Below are 16,132 nucleotides of genomic sequence, written 5' to 3' on the forward strand. Positions count from 1 at the left end.
TCAAGTTCGGTGGACTTGTTAATACCTCAAAGGCTGATTCTGCTGTATAAACAGTTATTCTTTTGCCTTGGGCTAGGGCTCTTTCTTTTGCTACAGCAGTTTGAACCGCTGTCAGAATTTTTTCTGTATAGCTGAATTTCATTTTAGCTTGAGTGTACAAGTGTGATTTGTAAGCTATTGGTACCGTTTCTCCCTCATTGGAGGTCATGTATGTGAATCCGCATTTTCCTGGAATTACTCGGATTACAAGGTTGCGTACGTTGTCGCGAGTTTGAAATTTTGTTTTAGTTAACATGTCTGTCTGTAATGATCTCAAAATTTCTGTGTGTTTTTGAGTCCAATGTATTGGTTTGAAATCAGGTTTGATTAATTCATAGAGAGGTTTAACCCTCTCCGCATAATTTAGAAATTCAGGAAGCTTAGTATTGATTGTAAAATTTTCAGCGTTTTCGATGCTTGGAGTACTGCACACTTCTCTAAGAAGTTGTCTGCCAGGCTTTTGCCTTCACTTGATAATTCATATCCTAAAAATAGGACTGTTAGATGGCCAATTCTTGACTTTTTAAAGTTGAATTTGTAACCCTCTGATGCGAACCCAAGAATTATGGTTTTCACTCTTTTTAAGTGAGTCTCCAGGTCATCGTCTGTCAGATAGATGTCATCGACATATGATAATGCTTCATCATCATATATTTGTAGTAATTCTGTTACCCTTGCTGAGAATAATCCTGGGCTATTCTTGAATCCCTGTGGGAGTCGGCAAAATTGTTTTTGCGACCCCATTATTGAGAAAGCGATCAGGTACCTGCTTTCAGGTACTATGTTTTGACAGAAGAATCCATTTGAAATGTCTAATGTCGTTTTATATTTTTTGCGCACGATATTGTTCATTAGTGCTGCACTGTGTGAATTTTGTACTGCAAATGTTTTACAGCAGGAGTTTAAATGTCTGTAGTCCAAAACTAGACGATATGAATCGTCTGGCTTGGAGACAGGAAACAAAGGATTGTTCATTTGTGAGGTGCATGTTTCAATCACCCCTTGATATTCAAGTTGATCTAAGATCTCCCTGACTTGCTTTTTAGCTTATGTTTAAATGGGTACTGTCTTTGTGCAGTCGGTTGATTTTTTAACTGGATTTTGTGGTGAGGAGAATCCTCATCCCATCCTACATGATTTTTATATAATGCAGGGGCTTGGGCCACCGCCCATTTTCTTGCAAATGTGTATTTTTTATGAATTGGGATATGATTTGAGAAGGCAGGCATAATCATTTCTTCGCCATGAGGGTACTCCCTGACAAACTCTGGTGGCCAGCCTTTTTCAGATAACAGGATGTCATAGCCTTTAGAAAGATTCTCCCAAAAGAGACCTTTAATTTTCCTAGTTTTATCTCCCTCTATACGCAATGTTATTTCATATAGTTTATGGGGCACACTAACTCGTGTGTCTGCAGTTTCCACCTGAATGCATTCATTAGTGTCCACTGTCTCCAGAAGATTCATCAGGATCTTGCGGGCTATGGTCACTTCTGCTGCACTGTCTAGCATTGTCTGGGCCCACTCTCCGTTTTTCAGTTGTGTCCTCAGAATCCTCGGCATGTTTAATTTTAATACTTGCTACCTTCTTTCTTGGAAATTGTGTTTTCTTACTTTGATGAGCAGGTTCTTTGTCTTTGGACTTCACGTGCTCTTCTTTGTGTTCTGACCGTCCTCTTCTTTCCGATTTCTGTGAGGAAGATCCAGAAAGATTGAGTGAGAAGGATCGAGAGGGACGTGTATCAATGTCTTGATATCTGTCAGATTTTCTTATTTTATCCCTATCTCTAAGGTTATATCTTTTTTCCGAGGGTTCCCTTTGGGGAGATTTGTCTCTACCAACTGGTGATTTATTCCTCCGTTGGGGAGACCTTCCTCTGGACTGGAATTGTTTTTCTCTGGGAGTGGATTGTTTATTACCATCCCAGCTCTTTTTGGAGTATTTAGAATATTTTTAATATAGGTTTTTTCAGGATTTTCAATTAGTTGGGGTTTTACCGGTTTACCACCCAAACTATCTCTTCCTAATTCTTCATAGGATTTTTCTATGATTTTAGCAAGCTCAAATGGTTGGTCTGTTATATCTGTCTCCTTCAATTTCTGGAGGTACTTTATATCGTCCCTTTGCCAATTGAACTAATTCTCTATATGCCTTTGTTAATTCTTTTAGTTTAACTAGGAGTTCTTCGCTTGACATTGTTTCAATGTCTGTGTGTGTTGTGTAGCTGGCTAGACCCGGCCACGTGGCTCCTAGTCTACCTAGTGGACCGTGCCTGGTGATGTGATTTAGATGTTTTAGGGCGCCTTTAAACCAGAGCAGGTGCTCTTGGTATGTTAGTGGGATTTCAACATCCTCGAAAGGAGTGTATATATCCGGAGGTTCCTCTATTTTGTAATACTGGAAGTCTTTTGTCACAGCGTGTGCTGCTGGAAAATGTATCCATGAATAGAATACCTCTGTCTGCCGAAACTCATGTGCCTCTATCACGAATATGACTGTATCACCTCTTGGTGATAGTCCATTTTCTATGAGTTTAAGAGTTATAGTTCTTCTTATATTGACCGGAATGATTATAGCATTCGGGTCATTTTCTTGAAGACTTGAGTCTTCCGCTAACAGTCGAGCTGATAATGCTTCTTTCTCTCTTTCGTCTTCACTTTCTCCCATTTTACTGACAGAAAATGTTGTTGCCGATCAAGTTTCAAGCAAACAAAGATTAGGTGCACAATATTTTGGAACACTGTATCCTTCAACGTTGACTAAACCAAGAACTAATACATAGGATTCTCATCCTACTAAGTTCCGGCGGATATTAACCTTTCACCCACTCCAGACGTCTATTGGAGTTTTTACGGGAAAAAGGGGTCTGTGTGAAAAGCACGACTGAGTTACTCTAGTGTCTTGCGTTAGATTATCGCCTTACCAAACGTTGGGCGCCATGTAGTGTAGTTCCTATATTCCCAATAGGCTCTGCGCATTGGAATAACATAAACAGCAGTGTAGACGTAGGACTGAGGTCATCTAGGTCTCTACTGACTATGTTAGACTTAATTAGTTTTGCCAGCTAGCTCAGAGGTCACTAGAAACTTTCAGGAAAGGGTTAACTGTCCTGATTTAGACAAGAAGGGATTAGTTTCTGACAACCGCATAAACATGACAACTTTGCCCCCTCAAATAAAGAGTGAATCTCTAGTCATGTGAAATCAATAGACGGCTATTTCACAATCGTGCATGCTTAGTCTCACCAGAGTGCAGAGAAATAGAGAGACGGGCGTTTTCAATAAAAGGTGTTATTTTATTGAGCAGTCTTCTTTCTCATGCAAGAGAAATGAATTGCCACAATTGCAATACTTATTATAAAGTAAAGTGCGTACAGTAAACATAGTATTATGAAATAGTACTGTAGAAGCATTGATATGGTTTCTTAGCCATATGATACTTTAAAATAGATAAAATATATGCATACATAAAAACATTGACTAAACGAACTCAACTGGTGCTTCTAAGATACGCCTACCCCAGTGTACCTGACCTAAGCCTAATACGTGGGAAGGAGTAAGTAAGTAGCAGTTTTAAGTTAGTTAGGTTTTTTGCCAAGGATCGGAATCAAGAATTCTCTCTAAGGTTTTAATCAGCTCCGTACCATGGTTATAGAATGAAGGAGGTCTTGTATCTCGCTTCTCAGGACTCAATCTCCCAGCAACCCGTGAGGGTAACTCGGGAACACCGGAGCTGGATTTCTCAGCGTGAGAAAAGGCAGTCTCTCCAGCGCGTCAAAAAGGGAGGGGCGGCTTCCTTCTGTTCTTGGCAACCGCTGGGCTCTCGGACAAGTAGAACGTCGCTCTGCTCCCCACCACTGTGTGTTTGCTTAAGGCAACGTTGGTATATTTATACCTGAAAGGTGTCAGGTTTGACGTAAGGTTGGACATAAGACGTCATTAAGAACTAACAGTTCTTGCTGGACTCTAGGAGTTCTTGTGCAAATCAAAACAAAAGCAGGAGGGGGCTGCTGGAGGCTTGGTTTGTTTAAAGAACGCGTTGTGCTTTCTAGGAGTCTAAGGGAGTAGCCTTGCCGTGCTTTGGGCTGCATGGGCTATTACTAAATATGGATTTGATTCTTATGCCTTTATAAGGGTACTATTTCTTAAAACCACATAAGGGCATGAATCGGGAATATCGAATTAGGGTCCTAGATAGAAATACAACAGTGCAATTAGGATGTGACTGCCACCCTGGCGGTCACATCCTGTATCTTTAACATTGGGGCGGGTGCTGCTTGAAGCAGCACCCGCCACAAGGTTAAAAATGCATGTTTTACATTTACATGCACAAAGCGGCAGGCACTGCGCGGTGCCTGCCGCTTTGTGCATGTAAATGCTGGAGGGTACCATAGGTACCCCCCATGTGCACCCCCCACCCCCCGACACACTGGGGGCCCGCAACGGGCCCCCAAACACCAAATACCACATGCTTTTCCACGGCGGAGAAGCCGCCGTGGAAAAGCATGTTTCCTGCCCCATCCTAATATGGCTGGCGAAGTCTGATAGACACTGCCACCATATTAGAGCTTTTCCGCCACGGTCGGAAGGCGACCACGGCGGAAAAGAGGCGGACGGTTTTCCCGTCCGCCGATGACCCCCCAGCCATCCTTATCTGGCGGGGGGTCTTTGAAGGCACTGCTGCGGTGATTCCGCATCCACCGGGCAGGCGGTGGCTTCCGCCGGCCCGGAGGATGCGGAATCACCGCAATCCTAATCGGCCCTTAAGTTAGATAATGGAGACTTATGTGCCACTGTCCCAGACTTAGTTGCTGATAGACATTGGGAACATTTTCCTTTACAAATTCTATCCTTTCCCTTCTATTTGTTGGGATTAGCATTACCTATTAGTTTGCTTTGAGGGTAACAATGAGGTAGAAAAAGTGGACTGGCTCTTCATTTTGGCTACCTAAACGACTTATAATAAATTAAACTGATGTCTCTCCTTGCCATAGCAACGAAAACACAAAGGACACCCCCTTTGATCATCTAGCCAGTGTGTTATAAGTATCAAGCCAAGAAGTCACATGTTACTGATGTTGGATGCTACTGATATTTAATATTAACGACAGATCAAACTGCGTCTCCTTATGTTTGTTTGAAAAAATATCAATTATTCATGTAATTGAGTTTTTGGAAATGGTTATTTCCAGACCCTCCACTTATCTCCTCCGTCGAGATCCACCACCCTTTGATCCTTAGCACTATAGTGACCAGAAAATGCTGAGTGAGGCCTTAGAAACCCAAAGATCCCATTAAAATCTGTGCTCCTCACACTATGATCTGCTGGCCGTTGGCCATCACTTGTCCTGACTTGTCCTGTGAAGCAAGCTGTTTTACCAATTATAATCCCTTGAATACCAAATGAAAGGACACCACACAAGGTATATATCAAATATATATGTATTTATTTCTAACACAACCCCTCTGCATTCTTTATGAGGTCAGAGATCGAAGTACATCACAAGTTACTCAATTAGCATACGATAAGTTGCACAAATACAGTTATGCCCTAGGGGCCTCACAAACCATATACTAAGTAAGTTGTATGAGAACCACCCATTTTCCTGGCTTTCCAGGTGGGTGGACGCTGTGAAGTTGGAGCTCCATGTGACGAGTTATGTAAACAGTGCTGTTGATGTTCGACGTTTACTCTCTGAAGCGCTGAGCCCCAAAAAAGTGATTACGTGCTCAAGAGTGAACACAGAAATCTTAACACGAGAAGGTACCAAAAGTATCCAACCGGCAAGATGACTTCCATGGGTAGGAAATTTAGCAGTGTTACGTCCAACAGCTATCCGACCTCGTGGAGCCCTCATCGTCTGCAGCCTGCTGCCTTGCTCCACTGAAGTTATTTGACTTCCATATTTAAGGCTAAGGGATGGATTCAAATTTTGGTAGACAGAGTCAGCCTAGGGGAGGACTTAACGTCTGCAAGGCACACACCACTCTGCCTGGCAAGTTTAGAAATGATTGTCAAGCCAACGGCCATTTAAAAAATATTGACAGGTTCCCGTGAATGCTTTTTAAAGTTAAAATAAAAAAATGCTCAACTTGCATGCACAGAAGACGCCGCAACCACCAGTGCCTTGAGCAAGAAAAGTGGTTGGCACCAGAGATGTTCCAGCCAGGGCTTGTGCATTGGAATGACTTTAACTCCTAATCTGTACCAGATTCATTGGTACAAATCTAGAGGTCATTGTTGTACTTGTAGCCACAGCAGTGGATTAATGTCTACAGGGGATTGTGAGAAGTTAGCCTGGCATATGATGTCCACTATTCTAGTGGGCACCTTGCACCAGTCTAAACAACCCTTATTGATGGTGGTTGTAAAGTCAACCTTATAGACAAGCTATCCTAGTGGTAGCATGGACCAGCAGTCATAGGCTAAGACTTCAGAGAGCATGTGAAGCAAGCTGTTTTACCAATTATAATCCCTTGAATACCAGATGAAAGGACACCACACAAGGTATATATCAAATATATATGTATTTATGTCTAACACAACACCTCTGCATTCTTTATGAGGTCAGAGATCGAAGTACATCACAAGTTACTCAATTAGCATACGATAAGTTGCACAAATACAGTTATGCTAGGGGCCTCACAAACCATATACTAAGTAAGTTGTATGAGAACCACTTCAGAAATAGTGAATAGGCCTAGGGCCTAGGGAATCGCTGGGGCTACACTAAACAACCAAAGGTTAGGAAGTAGGAGACCCACGGGAGACGCGTACAGTGTCTAAACACAGTCGCGAGTTACCATTGACTTATAATGGAGAACGAAGAAGTTACAAAGTTACTGTTTAAGGACACTTCCGGATGGACTACGGTAAAACCCCTTTAGACTAGGACACTTCGAGAGTCAAGACCCACGGGAGCACCGGGGTACTTGTGTTACCTCACCCAGGGAAGCCGGGTGCATAGGTGTCTATTTCTATTTCTATTTAGGGGGTTTTGTAAAGCGCTTGGTGACGCACAACGGCGTGTCCCCACGCTAAGGAGAGATATTTACTGGAATCTACAGAAGCGGCTTACCTTACTGAGCGAATAGTGCAGTTTTAAGCTTGGCTCTAAAGATTAGTTCTGATGGTTCTAGTCGCAATGCCATGGGTAGTTTGTTCCATCTAGCGGCTGCAAGGAACCTAAAAGATCTTCCACCCATCCGCGCTCTAGACACCTTGGGAACCACCAGGAGTCCTGAGCCGGAGGATCTCAAAGAGCGGAACGGCTCATAAGACGTCAGTAGTCCTTGCAAAGGGAGAGGAGACCTCCCATTGATGATCCGATGGCACGTGCATAGTGCTTTGAATTCTACCCTGCTTCTAACCGGGAGCCAATGCAACGACCGGAGGGCAGCTGCGGATGCGGCTCTTCTGGGTAGTCTAAGCACTAATCGGGCAGCGGCATTCTGTAGGACCTGTAGGCAGCTAAAATTCTTCTCCAAAGTCCCTAAGTAGAGAAGATTGCTGTAGTCCATCTTTGATGTAACTAGTGCATGCACCAAGGTTTGTCGGGCTTTCATGGGTAAAAACTTCAAAGTCTTCCTAAGACTTTTGAGGGTCCCAAAGCATGATCCGACCACCTGATTGATCTGAGGGCCGAAAGTAGGGTCAGTATCAAACCAGATGCCCAAGTTTTTTGCTTTCTGGCACGGGATGGGTGTTGGACCAAGACAAGATGGCCACCATGCCGACGTCCACGCTGATTGGCAGCCCCCCACAACCAGCACCTCGGTCTTGCCTCCGTTGAGCTTGAGACAGTTGGCGGACATCCAGGCTGCTAGATCTTGCATGCAAGCTCTGAAGATGTCCGCCGAGCGACCGGGTGCACGCGACAGGGAGATAACCAACTGCGTGTCGTCGGCATACGACACCATTCGGAGGCCATAGCTCTCTACCAAGGTGGCGATCGGGGCAACATAAAGGTTAAAAAGTGTTGGACTCAAGGACGAACCCTGTGGCACTCCCTGGTCCAGAGAGATCCGCTCAGAGTAGTGGTCACCCTGCCTCACTTGGAAGCCTCGGCCAGTGAGAAATGAATATATCCATTTCAGCGCTGCCCCTCTCACCCCACCTTTGTTCAGACACTGTAGCAAGATGGAATGTGCTACAGTGTCGTATCGGGTTTCGTCTTCGTTTTCTATGGAGATCTGCAAAGAAGTGCTGCAGGCGACCAGAGGAAAAGTGTCCGGGTGGATCCAAGGGTGGATCGAAGAAGGGAAGAACCTGAAACCAGAGGGGACAGAGACTGGGTCACTAGCCACTGACCAGGAAGGAACCAGGAAGGAACCAGGCTAAGTCTGGTGATTTCAGGTGAAGAGGTGAAGCTTGTCTCTGTAGCCATGAGGACCAGGAGGCATCGACTATGAGCAGGAGCTGGATTCGAGCTGTACCACGAAGGATCTAGTTGACTGCGGTGTCGGTATCCGGATTGGACCCAACAAGCCCTGGCAAACGCAATCCACGCAGGAAGTGAAGATTGGCTCCGAGTCAGACCAGCAAGGTCTGGAGAGCGAGCCTGGAGCAACCAGGAAAGCAGTTTGGTTTCAAAAGAAAGTCTTCGGAGGGCTAACTAGCCAGCGGGCTAGCAACCGGGAAGACGCGTCGAGCTGAAATGCAAGAGCAGGCCCAACGCGGCACTCGTGGAGTGTGGAGGGCTGAGCTTTGGTGCAAATGACGCTCGGGTCTGGGGCTTCTCATACCCCAATGCACAACTGCGAGGGTACCTCAGGAGTCGAGCAGTTAGCAAAATGTAGGATGTCCAGGGTGTCCGGTCACACGTCTCTCGTGTCCGCCACGGGTCTCAGCTTTGCTGTGGATGTGAGTCAGAGAAGTCTGAGAGTCCAGTTCCTGTGTTGCTGAGTCTTCAGGTTCTGGCAGGAGCGTCGACAAAGCAGACAGGCAAGTTACTGGTGGTGCCTGTTAGCACAGGGTGGTAACTCCTTGACCACAAGGGAGATGTCTTCAGTCTTCTAGTCGGTATAGAACGTCGAAGGTCCAAGAGTTCTGTTTCAAAGTTTAATTCCAGGATAATCTAAAGTCTGTGGACACAGCTCCTATCTTTATACTGATTTTAGGGGCTGGATTACCTGCTAGGTCCCTCCTATGAGTGGACCTGGGAAGGGGGTGGTTACACCCCTTTCCCTTTGTCCAGTTTCGTGCCAGAGTGGGGTTGGAGTGCCCCAGCAACAGGTTTGAACCAGGCTATGCATGGAACACCTTGTGTGCCCCAGGCAGTGTCTGGAAAAGCATCTTTTCATTCAACCCACCCTGCCCCAATACACTACTGTCTGTCTGGGGAGGTGCTAGCACCTCCCTCAACAGGAAACCTATTGTCCAGGCCTCCTTTGCTGGAGTTTCCCCCAGCAGCAGGAGGTCAGACTAGTGTCTGTGGCAGCAGCATCCATTTTGTGATGCTGGGGCTCTGTTAAACTTTAACTGGGTAATACAGGAACATACATGTCTTTTCCCTCTAGAAGTGTGGAATGCTACCCCCGCCGCCAGAATTGGCGGGGGGTAGTATTCCAAAGTGTTTGACACCTTACACAACATGTTTTGATAAAGCCAAACCAAAGTTAGCATTAACTGCGAGCAATATAATGCACTTAAAAGTATATGGTATGGCTATAGCATAGAACAGCTATAAGGAGATGGTTTTGAAAGCTGCAGAGGGGCTCAGCTCATGCTAGGGCACCCTCTCACATAAAACCAAGCACTCTGCCTCCAGGATTGTCGAGGCCTACCATATGAGTGACTTATAGGTGCATATGGGTCTATATATAAGGTAGATATAGATATACTATATCTAAGTAAGGGGTGATTACACCACATTACTCAAGCTGAGTGATCAGCCTGTGGTGTCAGTTTGGATGGCCAGCCAGGGGTGGCATAATACATGCTGCAGCCCCTGGTAGACCTTGGATGCACCTATGCCCTGGGTACCTATGGTACCCTATACAGGGGCTCACAAAGGTGACCCAATACCCAATCAGATATGTACCTAAAGTACATGGTATCCATTTAGAGAGAAAACAGCTGGGCTGTGGGTCTGATTGGCAGGCCCACAGCCACACTAAAGTCGAAAAACCAGAGAATCACAGCAAAAAGTGGGGGTGACCATAGGAAGCAGACCCTCCTCTCCTACAGGGATCACCTGAGGTACCAATGCATACTGGAATTTAGGCATTTGCTAATGCTCTAAAGAGTAGAGAAACAGCTAATCTGGCAGTGGGTCACCTGTGCGTTTCTTCAGATAAACAAAGACAGTTCTTACGTTTAACATCTCGCTCTCCTGGGCAAGGCCACAACGGTGGCGTACCTCTAGTAATATGACCTAATCCACCACAAACATTGGTCATGTGGAAAGGGGACTGTAATGTTGTGTTCACACATGAAACAAGGCCTGAATGCAGGCAAAAATAAAAGAGGAAAAAATAACAAAATGTCAAGAAATAAAGAACGTATGGGAGAAAGAAACTGACTTCCTGGTGTGACAGCCAGTGGTGGCAAAATATTTTGGATCTAGGCTGACATACTGGGATAGATTTAAGAGTGGAGGAATCTAAAGGAAGATGTACCTTGTCTAAAGCAGTATTATGTATCTGTAGAATTGTCCACCTACTGCCCCAGGTGGATTCAGATGTCCCTGTGCAGCAGTCAGGCTCTCTGTATAAACTCCGATCTCATGCTCAGGCCAGTCATCAGGTACAGGGTTATAAATAAGTCAAACATAGATCCTTGTGTTTCAACCCTAAAGAGGCAACAAAAAGTTGCCAACCTCAGGAGGCCCCGTGTCACTTACCTCCAAATCAGTTTCTTTCTTATTTTCTTCTGATGTTAATCTCCTCGAATCTTCTAGATCTGTTTTCATTTTATCTAGGCTATTCTGCAGCGTTTTCTGGGAATATAAAAGTACATGATTTTAGTGATTAAGCTGAAATTAGTGACCATACCAGATATAAATTCAGTCATTCCAGCAGCCGCTTGATATTCTTCTCGCTTATTCAAACAAGCATTGGCAAAGTCATTAGATCTTGGCAATCCGAGAGCTATAGGCGTTGTCAATGTTCATGTCTTTTAGCTAGGAGTTATGGAATGGAGTATATGTGGTGTGGAATGTTGTTAGTGCATTAGTTTTGATATACAAAGCAATGTCGAGATGAGAAAACATGCCTAAACACGGAGGAAGAGATCCTCTAAGTGTAAACGGATAAGCAGTGGACTACGAGACTTGGAAAGTGTGCCTGCGTACTTTAATGTGTCCCACAAGCCATGTAAACATCATATACAAGCACTTGGCATATACAGAATTGTTACACATTTGTACTCAGAAAATTTGATAGCCAAGATATGAAAGAATCATTTGGTGCTAAAATACAAGCTTGCTGGTATAAGTAGTTTAGGTACAACACATGCTGAGGGTACAGGCATTTAAGACAGTCGGTCTTTTACGTAACCATCTAAAACCAGATGTGGGCGAACCAACAAATGAACAGGGAGAGACGAGGAAAAGGAGCCCTTGAACAAGCCAAGTCTGGAAAATATTTGGCATATAAATCATAGAACAAACATCATGTGAAAATATGATGAAGTCTCATCAAAATGCGAAAACGTGTATTTATTTAACAGGCTGAAACATTTCACCTTAGAACCTTGGATTATATAGGACGTATGTATTAAAAGTGATAATTTTTAAACAAGAACGTATTTATCATCCTGCCCCCGCTCTGACATCAATTAACTGTATTAGAGAACTAAGAGGCAAGTCAGATGGCCTAAACGTAGTGAAGAATTTTATTATAGAATACGAATAAGGATGCCCAATAAAATTTAAATATTTGCCTATCATACAGTTTATGAGTAAGTCAACCGGGATTCATGACATGTTTTCTTTTTCACACTGAGCAGTTCAACGATAGTAAGATAGATGGGTACCATTTTTCTATGTCCTGTTTTACTTCTACATATTGTATACATGTTGTCTACAATTCTAGGCGTGTGAGCCTAAAGAGTGCTGGCATGCAGAAACCACATGCAAGCTTGGTTCATTTGCGCCTTGAGAGTCTATGAATATTACAAACAGAGCCCGAGCCAGGCCTCTAGGTCAAGCTTTTAGTAGCTCGCCCTTCAATATCGAAAATTACCAAAAACTTGTGTATGAAATGTGTAGTTAGTTAATTAGTTAACATTGGAAACTATAGATAAAACGTGGAATTACTGTTATTATCATTTAATGCCCACCTGACCAAATTTTGAGAAGATGGCATTTTCTTGACAGGTCCATTTGGCAGCTTGCACCAGGTACGCGTAGCCCTGCCCAGCTCTCGATGCCTTACAGAGCCATACTACTGCGCGTAGCCCGATTTCGCAGATGTTACTGATCACAGCCACCCTCCAAACAAACACATGCCAACATTCTTGCAGCAACAGAACGAACACAGACCCAACTTCCTGCTCCCACCCCTGTGTTTAAAAATGTGGTTACCTGCATGGGCTCTCTTTTTGTCAAAGCAGTAATTCTTTTCCAAATCGTAACAAGATGCTGTTGCCCGGAATAACCTGCTCTTCCAGGTTCTTGAAGAGCAGAGGGATGCACAGGTAGGAGAACTGCCTGTGACCCATGCTTTGCTTTAACAAAGCACAGAGGTTGATTTGGCCAAATAGGTGAATCGTTGCATTACACGGAACCCACAGGGGGAACATATGAATAAAGCTAACAAAACAAGCAGCGATAAGGAAGGGTGGTATGTCTGATCCACGCATGCTGTTGCATCTCAGGCATCACAATGAATGAGTCTTTATCATGCATGGGGGCTGGGGGCATGGAACAGGCCCCCTCTGAAAGCAGTGTCAGACATTTGGTCTCAGTCTTGGTCTTTGAATGCTCAGCAAATGTGACGAGATAAGAACAAGATTTACAGGCTGTTTGCACAAACAGAGCAGAGCTCAAAGTGAGTGAAAACAGGCCCGATCGTGTGAATTGCTTTTCAACAAAGAAAAAAGTTGTTCTTAAAACAGATGCTAAAATGTGACCAGTGGATTGATACAACAATTGGTCCCTGCTCTCAGGGAGGGCTAAAACACAGGAAGAGGCATGACGCATGCATACCATGGACAAATGGGGAGAAATAATAGGAGAGGGACGATGGAGCCAGCAAATGGGAAGCCTATGGGCGGGCTGAAGCCCACACAGTATATTCAACATGTCTTGAACAGACAATGCAATCAATATCTAGCCGAAACCTAAAAAGGACAGAACCATCTGGTACTGTGCAGCTAGAAAGCGAAAAAAATAGAGAGAAAGATCAGAAGGAAACTATGTATTCTTTTGCTCCTTATCTAGATTAGCATTACTAATAATCAGGAAAAAGCTGCTGTAAATGTGATAAGAAAACTGGACTGGAACTCAAAACACATGGAATGTTTTAACTAGAGGAGACAGTGCCCAGACTTCTAGTCTACTCACACACATGTGCCATTTAGGGACCCGACAGACCTTAAACCAAGCAGACATATGCTATAGAACTGATTCTTCTAGTTTAGCAAACTATTTGATCTTGACTAAACTATGCTATTCCTTTGGCCTCATTTCTCTTAAATGCCATTATATAAGAACACAAAATGTGTCTCAATATAGTATGTGAGCACCAAGGACATAGTCCCAGAACATGCCCCTGTGTGGTCTTCATTCACACAGGATTCTGATGTTGTTTTTCTTTTCATGGCTCAATGGATATAGTTCACAAATGACCACCTGGTCCGGAATATATCAACCTTCCAACACTTTCTAAAATGGTGGAAAAATTATTTTAAAAATCCCAGATGTCACAACAAAGTAAAATTAGTGAAACGCTTGACTCATTTAAAAAATATATTGCCAGCGCCTGTGGAGTCTTGACGATGGGCTGGTCATTAAATTCCCCTGGTAAACACAGGACTCAGGGCTGCATTGGCTTTGGATTCTGGGTCGCTCCACTTCAGTGTTCGCTTGCCTTATATGGCATCTTTACGGGTCGGCTGTTTCTAAATCTGCCCATTGTATTGTAATTTGTGCTGAAGCCCCTCCCTTCCCGTCACTTTGTAACAAACCCTGGAATATGACTCCTTATTTTGCATGCAATTAGTTTGCATGCCATTACTACAGGTTTTTTAGTTTGCATACATTAACACTTTCAATGTAATGGTATACAAACTAAAAACTTGCCTAGTAAAAAATAACAACACTACATCCAAATACACTACACTACACATCCAAAAGTTAAAAACACTAACCAACCCTCAAAAAGTACACTACCCTACTCTACTAAACCACCACTAAACTACCTTAAACCCTAAATCACTACCCCCTGCACAACACTTTCCCTAGCCCCAGTCCTGTCCCTACTCCAAAACACTACCAAGCACGACCCCCCAACACTACCCTAAACTCTAAATCACTACCCTACGCAAACCCCACACCACTACCCTAAAACACTACCCCCAGCACGACCCTGCCCCTAGACCCAGTCCTGTCCCTACCCTCAAGACCCTGCCCCTACCCCAGTCCTGTCCCTACTCCTAAACACTACCCTGCACGCCCCAACACTACTCTACACTACACAAACACAAGTACACTACCTTGCACGACCCCGACACTACTCTACACTACACTGCACAAGTACACAACCCTGCACAACCCTACACAGCCCCTACACGGCCCTGCACTGCCCCTCTTACCTCTCTCTCCTTGTGATTCCTCTCTTCACCTCCACGCTTGGTTACAATCTTCTACCCCTTCCTGCCTCCGAGTCCCGAGGGCAGGCACGCAGCCCCTCACCAACTTGCGCACGCAGCCGACCCTCTTCCTGAAAATGGACGCCCCCTCACCGACTACGCATGCGATGTAACAACTTGCGTACTAAAGGCTACGCGTTGTTACATCGCATGCGTTGTAACGCTTGCGTAGTAATGGTATGCTGACTGATGTCCGCGTACTAATGGTTGCTAACGCAAACCCTGTCCCTCCCAGACCCTTCTGAACATTTCATGATCACAGTATGCAGGGCTGAACGAAAGACCTCCCCGTCTGTTCCGGTTTTTCTGTCATCCTAAAGACTTTCGAGGCCCCGTCCAAAATATACATTGGGGCACCTAAAGGGAACACATTTGGGATTTACTACCTATTTCCTGTTAATTCAAGCCTACATGGCACCAAACAAAATTACTTATAAGAACTTTATCAGGGATACACAAAATCAGTTGAAATAGTTCTTGCTCAGGATTCCAAAAATCCTTAGGATGACACTGGCTTGAGGGATGCAGGAAGGCAGAGAGGTAAAGAGGTTTAGGTAGAGAAATAGAACAGACATGAGGTCAAATAGATAGAAAGCTAATGTTACCACAGGGGGGTCTAGAAGGTGCGTTCCTGGGAAATTACCCATATTGCCCAAGCATAAAACTTCTCTACATCTATCTTCTGCACGTTTTCCCGCATCCTCCTCTCTGAGGAGCAAAGAGTTAGTATATTGTCTACAGGCAAACTAAGGAGTTGTACCACAATATCACAGCTAAAACACAAACGTACAGATGCATCGTGAATATAATATTGATTTCTGAAGTATTATCATGGCAGCGAAAATAACAGTAAATCTACAATTATGTCACAGTAGATAAGACAAAAGTAAATGCATCAGAATTGAAATTATCACCACTACATATCTATCGGTCAATATTTCAGGCAGTGAAGTGGCCCTCTGTTCTGGGGGGCTAATACTATAATATCAATTAATGTCCAGGCCTGTCGCAGGCATACTTTTTAGGTCTCGCACCTGGCGACGCAGCGCAAAGCTCTGTCGCCAGCGAGTCCTATTGTCGCTGACTCTCAAGGGCTCTCAAGGGAGACAGGAGATGGGCACACGCAGGCTGCAGGCCGAACTGGATATGTGGGCGCGCGCGTGAACACGCGCTAGCATCCACTGTGACTGTGAGCCGTTGCCGTTCATTAACTTTACCTTTCAGTTTCATTGTTAATCATGTCCAGCTGGCGCTTGCTATCTGCAAGATTTACGGACTG

At 44.4% G+C, this 16,132-nt stretch overlaps 1 protein-coding gene across 2 annotated transcripts in view; it reads right to left on the minus strand.

The window, feature by feature from the left end:
- The window catches only part of LOC147717620 (E3 ubiquitin-protein ligase TRIM39-like), a 587,574-nt gene that overhangs the window by 458,908 nt on the left and 112,534 nt on the right, over positions 1–16,132 (minus strand). For both annotated transcript variants that reach the window (XM_086920536.1, XM_086920535.1), the window contains exon 2: positions 10,883–10,978. In XM_086920536.1, the coding sequence (XP_086776662.1) occupies positions 10,883–10,978 (96 nt within the window). The remainder of the gene's footprint in view (positions 1–10,882; positions 10,979–16,132) is intronic.

This window comes from Lissotriton vulgaris, chromosome 5 (genome assembly GCF_964263255.1).
Source record: "Lissotriton vulgaris chromosome 5, aLisVul1.2, whole genome shotgun sequence".
NCBI lineage: Eukaryota > Metazoa > Chordata > Amphibia > Caudata > Salamandridae > Lissotriton > Lissotriton vulgaris.